The sequence below is a fragment of the Empidonax traillii genome, unplaced genomic scaffold, assembly GCF_003031625.1.
Source record: "Empidonax traillii isolate 1590-97213 ecotype Southwest subspecies unplaced genomic scaffold, ASM303162v1 scaffold202:size1011777, whole genome shotgun sequence".
NCBI lineage: Eukaryota > Metazoa > Chordata > Aves > Passeriformes > Tyrannidae > Empidonax > Empidonax traillii.
In genome coordinates this window covers 861,096-878,727 of record NW_020955395.1, presented here as the reverse complement: position 1 = coordinate 878,727, position 17,632 = coordinate 861,096, and the positions used below count along the sequence as shown (strand labels likewise).

The 17,632-nt window shown below is 40.0% G+C and overlaps 1 protein-coding gene across 2 annotated transcripts in view; it reads right to left on the bottom strand.

The window, feature by feature from the left end:
* The window catches only part of LOC114059067 (leucine-rich repeat and fibronectin type-III domain-containing protein 2-like), a 160,344-nt gene that overhangs the window by 36,195 nt on the left and 106,517 nt on the right, over nucleotides 1-17,632 (bottom strand). For both annotated transcript variants that reach the window (XM_027887075.1, XM_027887077.1), the window contains one exon: nucleotides 270-1,662. In XM_027887075.1, the coding sequence (XP_027742876.1) occupies nucleotides 270-1,642 (1,373 nt within the window). In that variant the 5' untranslated portion in view covers nucleotides 1,643-1,662. The remainder of the gene's footprint in view (nucleotides 1-269; nucleotides 1,663-17,632) is intronic.

Genomic DNA, 17,632 nt, shown 5'->3' with positions numbered 1-17,632 from the left:
TTTTCCTTAATTGGAAATTTTACTGAAAACAGCTGTTGTTAGAGAATGAATACTACAGAAATTTGTAAGGTATGACTTCAGTAGAAAAACAATGAACAGACCAACAGGTAAACTGACAGACAGAATTTAAATTTATCGGACACCACTAATGCTACTGGTGGCAACGCTATGTCATTTCAAAGTCAAATCAGTGACCTTGGAGTAAAAGAGTACATATGCCAATTTCTGCCCCCCTTGCCATCATCAGAGGACCAAACAACTGCATTTACCTGTAGATCAGGACTTCATCATCCGAACAGTTATACTGCAGCTGATACATTTTTACCCGAGGGGCCGACTTGCTCACTGTCCACTTGACCAAAGCTGAGGTAGTGGTCACATCTGACACCAGGACTGCCCTTTCTGGTGGGCCTTTTGTTTCCCCACGATTCGACTTGGTGGAGCTGGTGATGTCCGAGAGCCTGGATTTTGGGGGAGCTGATCGGCCTGTGCCATTGCTGAGGTGAGGAAGCTGAACAATCGAGAGTTCGATTGTTGCAGTCGACTCTCCGGCAGCATTGGCTGCTATGCATGTAAAAGTTCCATAATCCTTGGAGGTGGTGATGAGTATATCTAAGGTGCCATTGTCATAGACAGCTGTCCTCGAAGAGTTTCCAATCAGACGGTCATCGGGGGCTACCCAGTGAATGATGGGAGTGGGATCCCCAATGGCTTTGCATTTCAACGTGGCAGTTTGCCCTTCTAAAACCAGCAACTTGTGAGTATGCTGTGTAATAAGAGGAGGCTCACAAACGAATTCTTCTTCCCGCACGTACCAGAAGTACCTTCCTTTTAGACCTGGAGGAGAAGCACAAGTTTCCATATCGTCGTCTCTGTCAAGTCGCCTTAACCACAGTAGCTCACAGTTGCAATGCAGTGGATTTCCCCCAAAGCTGAGAGACAAGGGTGGAGAAAATGGGGTAACGGCTAATGGAATTACTTGAGATCTGGCAAATATAGGGTCAGGGGGGAGCTTCTGCAGTCTGTTGGACGTTAGATCCAATCGGGCCAGTTTCTGAAGATCTGCAAACGTCCCCTCTGTTATATAATCTATCAGGTTGTGATCTAAACTGAGCTGGTGCAAGTTTATCATATTTCTTATAGATTCCCAGGGAATGCTTCGGAGGTTATTGTAGGAAAGGTCTAAGTCTTCCAGTGTCAGCAAAAAATCCTCAAAGGCTTCATCAGAAATGCTGCTTAGCTGGTTGTTGTTTAAAATCAAATGCTGAAGGTTAATTAAGCCTCTCAAAGTATCCTCTCCAATGTCAGGCAGCCTGTTGCTGTCCAGATGTAAAGAGCGAAGGCTCTCCAAGTCAGTGAAAGAGTAGGGCTGTATGTAACTGATGGTGTTTCTGGACAAAGTAAGGTCAACAAGTCCAGACATATTGGCAAAATCTTGTCGGCTGATATTAATAATAAAGTTGCCCCCAAGACGGAGTTCAACAGTCCTTCGATCTATGTCCAGTGGCACAAAAAGGAGACCCTTGGAGGGACACAAAGTCCCCAGTGACTCAGACAGGTTCTGACAGACACAATATTTGGGACAAGCATTGACCGTGACAGCCATTCCAAACACCAGGATACTGCAGAGCAATTTTTCCATTGTAAATCACGCAACAGTACCTGAAAGAAATGAAAGAAGTTACAAGGAATATCAGCAATTATGATATATAAGTTTCCTTATATGTTTTTCCTAACATCTACCTCCAGAAAAATTTTGCAGGGCCTCCTCTCAGGGGTCACACCTAGAGGCTTCAGCACTCCAGGATGGGAAGGATAAATTTCTCCAAAATATTTCTTTCTAAAGAAAAAAAAAAAAGAAAAAAAAAAGAAAAAGAAAAAAAAAAAAGAGGTGTGTTTGGTTCCAATCTGAACAGGATAGGAATTGCTAGTACTTATGCCTGGTAACAGGGTCTTGTGACTGCCTATTTTCTAGTTACAGCATTATAATTTTTATTGAGTAGCTGGTAGTGGACAAATCCTATCATCAGATTGCATGACTTACTGAAAATCCTGGAAGATTTCATTTGGAGTAGTGTCTGCTTCTTTGAGGGTAGAAGCTAGAAATAATATGTATAGTAATTACTTACTGCTGCAAAATAATATGGAATTAGGGTTGAAGCAGCTGATTTTATGGATAAAAATAACTGTATATTTCCCCTTCAGTAATGTGGTTAATAATGACAATTTAATTATCTGGCCAGTTCTGGGGCAAGTCACTTGCCCATCCATAATAAAATTAATGATAGACAGTACAGGAAGAAGAAATTACTTGCATCATTGTCACCTGGAATCACCCTGTGCTCAACCAACCTGCAAAAGGATGACAGCATGCAGTTCCAAAGAGAATAGATCCAGGGGAAACTTGAGCTGCATTAGTATCCTGGCAGGATTTTTGACTACCTCATGTTCTCAGACTGCAATCCCTTCTGTTGCAGTGACACTAAAGCTCTTGCCTGCCTCCATGGCTCTTCCTTGCATCCTGCCCATTCCTCTTTGCACCACTGTCTCCCTCTTTTTTCAGCTCTCACATGCTTTCCCAGCTTGAATTGTAAGGTATCTGAAGAATAAACTAAATGTATTAACAGGCTGGATCACAGGGGCCAGTTGTGGCTTGGAGAAGTCGCAGACCTGCTTCCTGTTTGGGAATATCTACTTACACAGGTCTGCTGACATTCTTCCACATGTGCAGGACATAGGTAAACTAGCATTCTTTCTGTCTCTCCCTTTCACAGACCATGCTATCAAGCAGGCCTGAGGAATGGGTAGATCATTCATTTCTTATCCTCATTCTCCTTCTGAGTAAAGCAGCAGGGAGACAGAGGGCTATACTTCTGTAAGGGATCCCCCAGGCTTTTTTGCTAAGATGGTATGCTCTAGTCTCCGAGGCCCCCACCTGTGGCAGTAGATACAGGCATAATTCAGCTTGTAGTATTCAACATAGCCATTTTGCCTCTCTTTAACCTATATCCGCCACATAAACTTTCATTACTATCCTTGGTCTTTGGTATATGCCATAACCCTTCTCAATCATGCAGTGTTCATAGGTTTAGTTTTTTTGCACTTGTGTTTCAAGAGATGTCATGATAAAATAAGAGATAAGACACCCTTGTGTTAATTGATTGCTCCTGTAATGCCTAGTAAATGTATGCCAGTCACCAGTCCCTAAGCTGGTCCTATAACTGCTGTACACACGATGGCATAACTTCAATAATTAGTACTACGAATCCACTCAAACTCATCTGTCACAAGAAACACACTTCACAAAAAAGTTGCATCACAATTATTTACACTCCATGACACACCTGAAATGACAGTTATGCAGACTTTTTATAATAATTAAAATAAATTATAGAAGTTATTAAACTCTCAGTAACACACACCAAATACAAAACAAAATCTATCACTCAAGTAATTTTTAAAAAACTCTTTAAACAGGTCTTGCTCTACTGTCTTGTGAAAGGAGTGAAAACTGGGGCCCAGTGTTTGGGACGCTGACCAAAGGTTCCCAATTGCTTCCCTGGGTAAGATGGTTTACTATCTCCTCTCTAGAATACATGAGATGAGTCAGAAAAAGCAGCTGTAGAAATGCAAGATGCTATGAGTACTGAACAATGTATAGTGTGATCTTTAGGGCAAGATTTACTGCATGGTGCGATGATAATAAGTATATCCTGTTATTACTATTTCATAGAGGAGGAAATTACTAAAGTGTCTTGCTGAACTTTACAAACAAGAGGAAAGCCCACCTCTTTTTGGGCATCCTTTTAGAACGGATGGCTTGAGAAGAGCAATCTTGCCTTCAATAATAAATAAAAGGCTACTGAACAAAATGTTTGGAGATTAGCAAGTGCGTTATTGATGCAAATCTGTGGCACACTTAGCAAAGAACTATAAATAACCATTACATTATTATCAATTGGTAGTTTGCTAACAGGCAATTGGCTTTTTCAATCTTAATTATAATTGTGTTCTGCAGCTTTAATTTAGTGTATTACCCTACCAGCTGAAATGATAAACAAAAAGAAGTTTAAAAGGGGGAGAAATAGATACAGTTAATTAGTAATAAGCCCTTTCACAGCTTCTCCCTCATCTACATTCCCACCCTCTGAATATCTATTCAAAAATGTGAATGCACACTTACGACAGCAGTGTCTCCTTTAAGTGTCTCAATTCTCTAACCACATTTTTTTCCGGATGCTGGTAAATATCACAGTGCTTTGGGGAGACGGTTGACTCTGAGCCTCACAGTGAAATGCATTTATGAAAAGAAAAAAAAATGGGGGGCGGAACAGAAGTTAATTGCATAAAATAGGGACTGAAGCACTGAGAGGAGGATGTGAAGCAGGAGGCCTAAAAGGAAAAGTAAACCCTGATGGGAAAACCATCTGTGAATGGCTTGAAAGCACATCATCTGCCCGTGTGTGCTCGCACGTGTTCATGAAAAAGACACAGAGTGCAGCATGTGCTTTTACCAGCAAGAGGAAAAATCAATAACAGCCTTACAGGGATGGAAATATCATGGCCACTGTCATTCCAGTTATTACATGCATTTGAAAGTATTAATACAAATATTGTTTTCAGAGGAAATTTCTATCCTTTGTGATTTTTTTTTTTGCTAGCGTCATTATTTCAAGCTTCTGAGCCTTGGGTGCTTCTGAAATGTAAACCTAAAGTGAACAGTTTACAACACAACAAAAGAGATACAAACCCAAAGGACTACCTGTAGGACATTTGAGAGAAAATATTGCACAGAGCTCCTTAAGGAGAACATTTGGGGTTTCCACAGGACAAATTATTTTCCTTTTTATCTCCAGACAGACAAAGCACTTGGGCCAAAGATGAGGTAAAAATTCAAAGAACAATAGAATCATGAAATGGTTTGGGTTGGAAAAGACCTTAATGATCAGTTAGTTTCAACCTCCCTGCCATGGGCAGGATCACTTTTCACTAGACCAAGTGGCTCAGAATCCCATCCAACCTGGCCTTGAACACTTCCAGGGATGATTCCAGGGAACACTGCATTTCTTGAATCTCCACAATTATAATAATATCTTTCAAAATCTAGGCCCTCCCACAAAATCACGGTAATTGCTAGCTGTCAAGGGGGTGGATGTATAATATTTTTTTTTTATTTCGGTTCTGGTAATTTTCATAAAAGACAGATAATAAAGTGTCAAGTTAAGAGTCTTTTTTTGCTGACCAGTTTTCTCACCTTGCTCCCAAAATGTCTTGCGACCTGCAACATCAAAAATTTTATGAGCTGCTAATGGCAGCTTTGTGATAAGCTCACCATTCTGATTTACATTTTAAAGATATCTATCAGCCTGGTAAAGTATATTTCTCATAGGAAGTCAGTGAATGTGGAAGAGTTCCTGTCTCAGCCTAGGATGAAAAATAGCCCCTTTAGTCCTCTTAGAACAAGGATTGGTATGAATTAATATGTGCAAGAACCATAAACCTTGGTGTTTTGTATTCAAATTTTCCTCATAAAGATACAAAATCTGGGATTTGGCATCTCATTTCAGGAATGTCTCTAAGGCATTTTTAAATTCTATATTCATTGAACTTTGCATATAAATTCCAATAACCTTTGCCTACCACAGCACCAAGTACAAGGTAACTGTCAGAAAAATAAGCTGCAGCTTACAGGCTGGGGAAAAAAAGAGACTGAAAAAAAAGGGAGAGGTGGATGGGTAGTGGCTCTGATTCTACTGTCTTCAAGTATCCTGGGACACAGTTTCCAAGGGCTGTATGGGTGAGCTAATATACCTTTCTTCATTTTTTTTTTTAGGTTTTGTGGAGGAAATGAATTTTATTTTTTGGGATCTACTCTTTTCCTCATTCTTAATCTACTCTTATCTCTGGTTTAAGTGAATTTATGTGACTAGGAAACCTAACCCCCAGATGCAGAGCTTGACTGCCCTGGAAGTAGTCCTAGTTTGGTAGTATTTAGGAAGAGCTAGGCTGTAGAGGCAGATGTGTGTATATGAAGATTTTCATTTTCACAGCGATTTTGATCCAGAGGAAACATAATATATTTATAGCTTCTCAGCCAAGGATGTGGACTCCTAGCTGCTGGACAGTATGTGTGTCTAGTGGCTTTAGTTTTCCTAGAGCACTAATATCCTAGAACGTACTTCCATCCTTGTTCCTAGGAAATGTAGCAAGACATGTTAAGTCCAGAAGAAACCAGGTGGAGATCTGTTAGATCCCACCTCAGTTTTACTAGCTCTTTGCTGAAATGAAGACACCATCATAAGCCATTTGGAGTGAAGAAATGTGCAAAATTAGTCAAGCTTCTGAGATTCATTTTGTGAGAAAATAAAACTTAGTGAACACATTCTGTGTACTTCCGAGCATCTGCCTGTCTGGCACTTACCCACAATACATTTGGGACATTTTCATCACTTCAGATAAAGTCTGAAGTGCAGAAGCCTCAGAAATACTTACTACTCACACTTTTCAGGAATATAGAATATAATAAGTCCATGAAAGCAAAGAGACTTCATTAACTTTATTAGACTTCTGCAAAGGAAATTATGCATTGTGAGTCCAACTCTTGTTGACTATCAAAGTATCCACACGGAAGACAGACATTATTAATATCCTGGCTACTGAAAAGACTTTAACCCAAGCTTAGCCTTTTTAGACAAGAGGTAGTCCCCTCTGCTGTTAAGATGCTCTGAGCTGTACAGTGTCTAATAAGCAACAAACTCATTTTGCAGTCATAATATAATTCAGGACTCGGATAGACGGGGACACATCCTTTGGAAGTCAGACTTTCTTCTAGTTTCCAAACAAAGCATATAGGTGCCACTCTTTCATTATAACTAATTGCTAGACCTTGTCTGATCTGGCATCACACCACTTGAAGCTTGAACTGTAAAGCCTTCATGTACATACAGAGAACAGAGCAAAAGAAATATGGGCTTATAATTACACTTAGTAATTAACCTAAATTTCTTGTGCTGTAGAAGATGGAAATTTTTATTTTTAGAATGATGTTTATCTTCAATGCCAAGGTCAGTTTCACTTGTATCTGTCTTGAAGCTTATGGTTCAATTTTTAATTGCTGAGTGCTGGTAGCAACTAAATTAATATGGTCCTGTAGAATGAATCTAATAGGCATGCTTGATTTACTCACTCATTAAATGTTGTGGTGCTTTAGCTAAATACCTACACGAAACAGATCATTTCCAAATGAAAACGTTACATCTCAGAAACATTAGAAATGACTATTTTGAATGCTTCATTTAATACCTTTCCTAAAATGGTCTCATGAAATCTGAAAAATCTCACAAATAGGTTTTGTCAACACGACCTGATCCTTTTCAGTGTGTAAAACTATTGGCAAAATAGAAAAAAATGCTGACCTCTAGCCAGAACTTGTGAATGATAAGTTATAATCTTGTAATCATAGCCAGACTTCTGTTGACTAGTGTGATTTTACCTGTGAAATTAGTTGTACTCATATTATTCGACCTTCACTGACTGGAAAGCACAGGCTTTCAGTGCCTGATTTGTTGGGACAAAAAACTGGTTATTGATAATGCTCAAAATTTACATGTGCAGACAGTTACTTTTAAGCAAATGTGAACAAACTGAAGAAAAAGAGGCCATTTAGAAAACCCAAGTGTAGATGTTTGGTAAATAGACACACTTGGCTAACACTACTTGATACATGTATGTGCACTGCATTTATTTCAGCTCCATGCAGTGGCACTTTTATTCAGGCACAAGAAGACATCATCCCTGAACGACCTGACCCAGCTGTTGAGACACTGCAGGTAGGGGATAAGAAGCCTCAAAGTAGCTGAGCAGTTACCTGTTGGCTCCCAGCCAGGGGAAGAAATAACCTGTCCTCTCAGGCGTGGAGGGTGCGTTGCATCAGCAACAGATTTATCTGGTCTGTTTCCTAGAGCTTTTCATTGCAGACACATCTGAGGATGGTGATTTCCCAATGAGAATGACACAGAAAATGCAGAACAGCATTTTCAACAACACTAAATGTAAATGGCTTGGGCTGGCTTGTTTGTCTCCCCCAAACCATTTGAAGGTCTATTCATTTGTGTTTGTTCATTTAATGGTCATCAACGTTTATGTTTGTTTCCTGTTTTAATGCTATGTGCCAATCTCCATTAGATTTTATCTAAAAAATCATCTAAGCTGAGCCCTTTACTATTTTTAGCCATGCAGTTCATTTATTTATCTGGCTCTTTACAGCAATCTTACCTTTTGCTTTATCAGTACAGTAGAGAAGTTACCAGTCATTCTGACTGTTACTCATTTTGGGAATTTATAGGGAAGCTGCAAAGGTGCTAAGCAGAAGCTCTCTCAGAGATATTGCCTATGATGAAACATAAATATCCATCAACAGACCCTCTTGCTTTCTGCAAATACGACTGAAGGCCTGTTCTCATGATCTGAACCCAAATTTCTCTTGGCTCTGAGCCATAATAGAAAATCCTCAGGTAACTCTTTATCCCCAGCTTACTTTAATTCTCATAAAAGTCTTCATATATTCTTATTTCCGTCTACATCAAAGGAAAAGAAAGATAATTAAAATTTGGATTCTCTTCTTTATCTGAGCTAGTTACTTTGTTACTTTTTTTTTTTTTTAATTGATCACTTAGCCCTAGAGACAAACTCTGTCCATATTCTTTAGGAATTATTCTTTATTTGAAATGCAGACTGCAGTTTTCCCTTCATGTACAACCCACGTGCAAAGAGACACTGGTGTGAAAACCAAGGCATACATACACAAAGATCTTTTTCTGATTTTTCTCATAAACTTAATTGGGTACATAAAGTGACATGCAAAGACTTGAAGATCCTTTGAAACACATGCAAGGCAAATTTGAAGTCCACAAAAAAGAAAGAAAAAAATCCACACTTTTCCTGAATGCCCCAAATTCCTAAGGATGTTAGCAGGAGCATTTGGTAGCAGAGGTCCCCTGTTACAGGGAATACAATCTCAGCATGGCTTGTCATTGTGGTTGCCTCATGATTCAGTAAGAAATTAGCAAAGTTCTAAGAAGGAAATATGAAAACCCTGACATGCCATTGCATGACACAACACATGGCTGCCACAGTCTCTGGGCTCTTTCATCAGCCTGGTAAACTTTTACTGTTATTTCTCACTTTTCACTTAGTTTGGATGGGCCTAAATGTGTCTATTAAATTTCTTTTTCTAGTAAGTCTCATATTTTGATTCTCGCACAGGAGGATAATTCACTGTTTCTCTGGAGGTCTTAACATGCCCATTCCTTCTACCATGTGAGCAGCAGCTTCTCAAAGTTGTAGACTTTGTTGCATCTGATTATATAGTTGCCTATTTCCAAACTGTTGTGTCACTGGATGGGAAAGAGAAAGAAGATATGGACTTTTGATGGCAATACCTGTTCTTTCATACCAGGTTCTCAATGCACCTTAAAAGAGACAACTTCTACCTCACTTTTACATGTGAGTAAGAAGAGGCATAACCTGCATCAAACATTTTACCCAAGATTATTCACTAAGTCTCTCATTGAAAACACACCACTCACAACTCTTACTTTGGCTTTGCACAGTGATGTTCCCATGCATAAGGCATGCCACTGTACAATTTTTTAATACAAATCTGATGTCATGGACAGTGTTTGCGTAATTACATTGAAAGGAAAGACTATAGTGATGGTATCTCTGGAGTAGAAATCTGGCCTTTACGTGAACATTAACTCCTGGATTACCCTAGCACTGTCTTGTTATGTATGTAGTCCTGGATGAATTTCACATAACTTCTCTTTCTCCTCTGTAAGATAACTATTGACTTCTGCTAATCAGTTGTTTGCAACATATCTGGAGACTGTGAACGTATGTAAAAACAGTTTATGGTGAAGTCTGTTGTCATGGCACAGGAAGGGAGACCATGGATAAGAGACAGCTTGTACAGCCTTTTCCCTAACTCAGTCATTTGTTTTTTATCATCCCAAGACTGAGAGTCAACAGAAGTCAGAGGCAGTGGATGTCTGTTCATGAATGAAGCTACTCTATTGTCCCGTGCTCCATTTACTACTCTGAGTACCTGCAGCACAGAAGCCCCTGAAAAATATTTCACCCACTTTCCTGACATCTCACATTCTTCTTTTTCAAAGCTCAGAGTCTCACCTTTCACCAGTAGTAAGTTCATATATAGCGGAGTACATTTCTAAATTTCCTGACTGTGAAGGAACCTTGATTACTACAAATGAGTACACAAGGAAACAGCACCGGGAAAGCAAATGGAAAGTTAACAAAAAGCACCCCTAATCTATTACTTTATAGAGAACAACAGTACAAGTGTATCATGACACTTCAGTCATGCTAATGAGACTCAAGGCTTTTGCCCTTTCCAGAGGGCAACACAGCTGGTGAAGGGTCTGGGGCACAAATCTTATGAGGAGCAGATGAGGAAGACAGAGTTGTTTAGCCTGAAGAAAAGGAGGCTCAGGGAACCTTATTGCTCTCTACAACTACCTGAAAGGAGGTTGAGGTGGGAGTTGGTCTCATCTCTCAAGTATCAAGCAGTAAAACAAGAGGAAATGGGCTCAAGTTGCACCAGACGAGGTTTAGATTGGATATAAGAAAAATCTCTTCACCAAAAGGTTTGTCAAGTACTGAAACAAGCTGCTCAGGGAATTGGTTAAATCACCATCCCTGGAGGTATTTAAAAGACATGTAGATGTTGTCACTTAGGAACAGACTCAGAAGTGTTGGGTTAATGGTTGGACTCAGTGATCTGGAAGGTCTTTTCCAAATAAACCATTCTATGATTTCACAAATATGTTATTTGACAGAATCATAGAATGCTTTGGGTTGGAAGGGACCTTAAAGATCACATGTAGTTGTAACCCTCTTGCTGTGGGCAGGGACACTTTCCCCTAGACCAGGTCACTCAAATTCCCATCTAACCTGGCCTTGAACACTGCCAGAGTTGGAACATCTATGACTTCTCTGAGCAACCTGTTCCAGTGCTTGACAAACCTTCTGGTGAAGAGATTTTTCTTCAACCTGTTCCAGTGCATCACTACCCTCACAATAAAGAACTTCTTCCTAGCATCCAATCTAAACCTACTGATTTTCAGTTTGAAGCCATTTCCCCTTGTCCTGTCACTACAGTTCCTCACAAAGAATCCCTCTCTAGCTTCCCCATAGGCCCTCTTCAGATACTGGAAGGCTGCTATGAGATCTCCAGCAATCTTCTTTTCTCCAGGCTGAACAAACCAAACTCTCTCAGCCTGTCTTTATAGAGGAGGTGCTCTAGTCCCCTTATCAATTTTGTGGCCCTTGCCTGGACTTGCTCCAACAGTTCCACGTCCTTCTTACATTGGGGGCACCAGATTTGTACGCAATATCCCAGGTGGGGTCTCACAAGAGCAGACTAGAGGAGCAAAATCATCTTCCTCGACCTGCTGGCCACACTGTTTTTGATGTAACCCAGGATATAGCTGGCTTTATGAGCTGCAAGCTCAGTGTGAGCTTCTCATCAACCTAGGTCTTCTCTGCAGAGATCTTGTTCCGGGAAAGATGGAAAGTCTTCCAGGTTAGACTAGAGGAAGGTGAGTGGAAGGCAAGATGAGGAAAGCTGATCTTCTACTACACTTGCTGTGTTTATTTATGAGGAAACAAAAGTTGTCAATCCCCAGAGCTCTCCATATAGCACCTTTACTGGCACTAAGTCAGCAGAAAAAGAACAAGTCTCTTAAAATTAAAATGAAGGGAAAACATGCGATAAAACAAAATATATAAGACCTCAATATTTCAAATATATATTCTGCTTCACTTTGCAGTTTCTGCTCACCAACTATGCACAGAATGACAGTCTTATCAGATAAGAGCAGCCAGCTGCTATATGCTGCATTTAAATTTATATTGCAAACAACAGGCTCCATTACCCAAGGATTTTCTTGTTGCATTCCTAATACTGTCTTTCTGCATGCTTTATTGTTCCTCATTTCCTTACATACTCTTTGCATTCCAGTGTGTACCAACATATCCTGGTATTTGTTTCACACATTTTTGGCTTTTTTACTTAATCTGTCTTTGACTAGTTTTCCTTTTTTATGCCTCTAAACACTTCCTGCTTCTCAAATGCCATCTCTGAAGCTGCTGTCTCATATACTCTTAGCTGTTTCTTTCGAGCTTTCTGCTGCACCCCACCCCCGCTCCTTCATTCTCTAATCATTTGATCACTGCAGTTCTTTGATGTGTGAGGCTTCCAGTTCAGGCCCAATTTAATTATGTTTTTCAGAAGACTGACCTCTCTGGTCTCAATTTGTTCAAGACATTTCCTTCATTGATCCAGGGCCAGATCCCTTTACTGCCTGTTCTAAGCTAGATCCCTGATATTAGAAGCACCCATGTATTAGCACTTAAGGTCAGTTTGCATATATCAGCAGTTAATTGCACTGATTTATTTGTAGTAAATACAGCACATTCTTCCCTGGCCTTAGGTCTAGATGCATTAACAAAAAATTAAGGGGAAATAATTAGAGGTATTCCCATACTACAACATATGCACTTGCTTCACTATTCATAAGCATTCTCAAAGAACAGATTGCATTTTTCAGTAAACTGCAACAAAACCTAGAGGTCTGTATATTTATATCTACTTTCTTGGGCTATTACAAATACAACAACCATCACTATTGGACTTACTCTTCTTAAATTTTCTGCCTATCTTCCACTGTTCAGGAAATATTTAGAAAGATGGTTCAAACTTTGAGGTGGAAAGTCAAATCTGTGCTTTCAAGAAAGAGCAAGAGTCTTGTAGAACAACTATAAAGCAAAAAATACTTAATGGTACCAAGAGTGGGTAAGATCTAGCTCTGTTTATACAATACCAGACTGATATACATGAAAAACTCCCCTATATTAGCAAACAAACATCTGTGTTCTTCAAAAGAGCAGTACAAGCTTCCTATCTGCAACAAAAAATGTTATGAAAAACTGAAACACAATTTTTTTTTCCCCCCAGAGTGGGAAAACTGCAATATTTTAGCCAAGAAAAGTGGGGAATATGTCCATGGGGATTGTTACTGTTGATTGCTTTCATAGGATCTGCAGTTGGTGGAGACCCTAGAGAAGGATGCAGAACTCAGCAGTGATAACACATTAAAGGCACTGTGCCACTGAGCTGTATGTGTTCAGCAAGCATGAGCTGTGGCAAAGGTCTCTCTGAATTAGACTGAGCTCATTAAATACAGCTCTGTGCTTGACAGGATCTACAGAATGCCTCAATCCACTTTGTCCAGTTCTACCCAAGGATGATGTCACATCTAAGCAGACCAGCATGAACACGTTACCCTTGCCGGCTGCCAAAAGCTACCAGCCTGAATAAGATCAGCACAAATGTTACACTTGGCCTGACTGAGAAGTGTCAAGGAAACTGAGCCTCTGGATAAAACCAGAGCTGTTTCAGGACCACAGCATTCATTCCCCAAGGCAGGAGGCTCAAACTGGAATGACATATCTGCTACTGTGAGACAGAAGATGCTGGCCTCCTGGAGTGAGATGCTGGCCTGTTAATGGGAGAGCTGCTGAAATCCAGAGTGATCCTGACAGTCCCTCATTCCTTACCACGATCATCTCAAGATGCTGCCTTTCATGCCAATGGAAGATTTTTTTGCTTCAGTTGTGTTTTTCAGTTTAAATATAGAAGAAAAATACTCTCCCCTCTGTTATGCTACCTGTATGCTCACAACCATGTGGTGTGAGAATACAGAAATTCTTCTCAGGAGATGTATGTTCACATAAAAGAAGAGATTAAAATAATAACATAATCATAATCCATAAATAAATAAAAATAACTCTTTGATTGTCACAGTTCTCAGTGATTTTCCTACATATGTTGAAATGACTCAAGAAGCACATCTACTACTGCCACCAAGCAAATCAAAAAGTAACACTGTTCAGTTTAAGAAATATAACACTCCAACATAACCCGGTTTCCTAATGAAACTTATCTGCTGAATACACACCCAACTCGTTTTCCCACTTCAGAGTTTGCTCACAACAAGGTCTGCAAATATATGCACATCCTTGTAATGACTCAAAATGGGAATGGAAGGAAGTTTCCATCCTGTAGGAATTACTTCCTGCTTGGCATTTTCCCACTCATGCTGCCTCATGCCTGTTGGCTCCTGGAGGACGTTCTGTATATCTCAATTATGGAGACTGATCTGTCCCCCCCTTTTTCTGCCCTAAATTTTGAAATCTTCATTCTTATAACTGATAGTTTTATAAAATGTGAGAAAGGATTTCAAGACATGGACATCTGAGTCACAGACTACTTGAAAAACCACCAAAAATGGCAAAAAGACCTGTCAATGTACATCATAGTGTGACTGGGAGCTGTGTTACAAGGACATCTCAGTTCTAGTACAGAGGAACTCAGTGGTGCCTGCTGACAATAAAAATAGGGATGGTAAATACAGCATCTGTGACAGACCCTCTGCAGGGTGTCATTGCCAGGATAGCAGTGAGTGACACTTCTTTACCAAAAAAGCATCAAATGTCTGAGTTGGTTGGAAAACCCTAAACAATCACAACACTGTAACCCCCTCTGAAGGTATTTCTTGATTTCATTCAGACAATCTTGTTTACTTTATCTCTTTTCCATAGCTTGCTATTCCTTGCATCTCTGACATGCACTGGAGTATACTCATGCTCCCTTTCCTATTTATCAATAGCAGGGGTGTGCTGTGGGTGTCTTAGATGCCAAGGAGTCCCTCATTTCCTTGGTAACAGCAGTTACTAATCCACATCAAATAAAAGTGAAATGTAATGCAGACACTGAGCTAAGGGTTAGGATGTTTGATCTCCTTTCCTGATAATTTAGTCTGTAATCTCTGTTCAGCTGCTATCCCCCTCTATGCTTTATTTTCCTCAGTAACTGAAGAGAAGAATTATGTTGCCCAGTACACAATACTGAGACTCAAAACATAATGTTCAATACAAGGGTTTAATAACACTTTGGTGATGACATATTGGGACCTAGAAAAGAGATAGCACAATAAGAAGTGTTAAATACCCATCAGCATAGTTAACTGAGCTGTAAGCCACATTTGTGTTGATGTGCATCACAAGCACAGAGCAGAAGCAAGCGGCAGACACAACAGTTAGCGCACAGAGCAAGACCAGAAAGTCCTCTGAGGGCTCTGCGATGGTGGTGACACACAGCAGGGAACACTGTCCAGAACCCACTGCAGCAACTATTCCAAGTACATCAGAGACCTCCCTTCAAACCAGTATTCTGAAGGAAAATGCAGCTCTGCACACCTGGGACTGCAGAGGGGCCTCAGACCTCATGGTGGGACTGGGACTAAATGGGCTCTTTGCCCACAGGTGTATGCTGCTGAAGGGCCTGCCATCACCAAGTGATGGAGCTGCAGGGGAAGGACAGCAGACTGGACAGCATCAGAAATTATGAGAAAGAGATCAACTGGATCTTTTCCAAGACTCTGCAGGTACAATAACCTAGAGCTCCAGCTATGCCAGTGGAAACACAGTAAATTTCACTTAAACACAAGAAAATACTTTTTTGCCATGAGAGCAGTTAAACACCAGAATGGATTTCCCAGAGAAGTAAAGGAGTATCCATCCTAGGATATGTTCAAATCCTGACTGAACATGGGCCTGGCCAACCTGTCTCACCTGACCCTGCTTTGAGCAGGCAGGTGGACTTAATAATCTCCTAAGATGTCTTCCAAACTCAAATATTCTCTGGTGTAGATGGGTTGCATACTTTATGTTACTTATCTAAAGGGTATTCTTGATCTCAGTGCAGAGGTAAAACAGCTTCTGCCCTTGTACTGTCTACAACACTACCTCTCTTGCAACTTTGAACATAATGAAGCCAAGTAACCAGTGATTTCTACAATAATGAATTCTATTCATAAGGAAATTAATTTCTAATTAAGATGATTCTGCCAAACTGGCTCTTATTATAGCAAATACCTCTCTCCAGAACACAAGCTAATGATTTCCCTCATCCATCACACTTTGCAGTCTTGGCTTAGAACAGTCAACATTCACAGATCAATATTCCATACACAAAGCAGGGTCAGATTGCACTGGTTGATAAATTATGGTAAACCCATTGCTAGAAATCAATCCTTTGTTAAAATGACTGGGAATGATTGCAACTGAATGATGATTAGGGAAGCAAGGATCCTAGATTCCCCCTTTCAAGATTATTGCCCACTTAAATAAATTGAAATTACAATTTTTTTTACTTCTTTTTCCCCCCAGTTTTTCAGGTTAATTGTGGCAGCAATTGAAGTCATCATGTCACTTCTTCCTGTGCCTCTCATAGGAGGTGGGGGAGTAGATTAAGGCAAAGAGACTTGAGTTCATCACTCTAAGTAGAGAAACTGAGAACACTGATAAAATAGGCTTTGTTATGACACAGAAACAAAAGAAAGGTTGGCAGTTCAATCTCTCTGGCTTGTTCTGGCTTTCTGTCTTTCCTGGCTTGATGGTTCAGTGCAGCAATGTACCTTGCCTGAACATGAAATTTATCTCTGGTGAAAGGTGAAGACTAAAGATCCTTTGGAATAGTGCATTTTAATGTCTTTCCAGAAAAAGTGTTGAATATAATATGGTTATATGTACTTTCTCAGGAATTCAAATGTTTAAAGAAAAGCTCCATCCCCAGTGATGTAGATGCATGTCTGTCACTATGTAAAGAGGCTCAGAATACAGGGGTGACACAAACAAGGTCAGAGAACAGACTGAACCTAACATAGTATGGAAATATTTCCCTCAAGTATATCTTCCATTTGACCACAGCTCATGCTGAGAATATGGTGAGACTATGAAAAATGATGGAGGAGAGCCATGGGGAAAACGTGCGATCAGAAAGGCACGCCCTAAATAAGTGATACAGCTTGTAGGAACACCTGGGAATTGCTTTACTGCCCCCTAGTACATAATGCCCTTATAACAAAGCAAGTTTTGTTGCTACCTGTGGAACTGCGTATATTATTACTGCAAAGACAGGCAAGCCCGCAATATTTACAGCATGTTTCATCTCAAATACAGAAAGCTTGCATATCTGTGTCAAATAGATCCAAAATAATTCCTCTGTCAAACTGTTCATAACATGACAACCACTGCTGTTTTGTTGAAGCATGAAAGAAATCTAACTTCTCTTGATAAAGTGTCTATTGCTGAGAAGCCTTCAGTTTCTAGGATTTTACCTCCCTTAAAATCCGGTAAAATCGTGAGTTACTCCTTTACCATCATGAGTAAGGAATGGAAACTGCGTCACATATGATACAGTATACTGAAATAATATAAACATCACGAAATTCAGGTACACTCACACAGTGTTCTGCAAGAAATAGCTGGCATGAGGAGAATATTCTTTAATGACAGGGATGATTTTACAGGCTGTAACCTGTACCCTCGGTACAGAAATGAGCTAAATAAGAAGTTTGGTAGAGGAAACATGAAGAAAAAATTGCAAAGAGCTGGGGCTTCTTGGCTCTAGTTATACCTCAGTTGCAGGTGTGCTGTAACAGGAATCAGCTGAAGCCTTCAGTATTTAACTCTTGCTTATTGTCCTGCA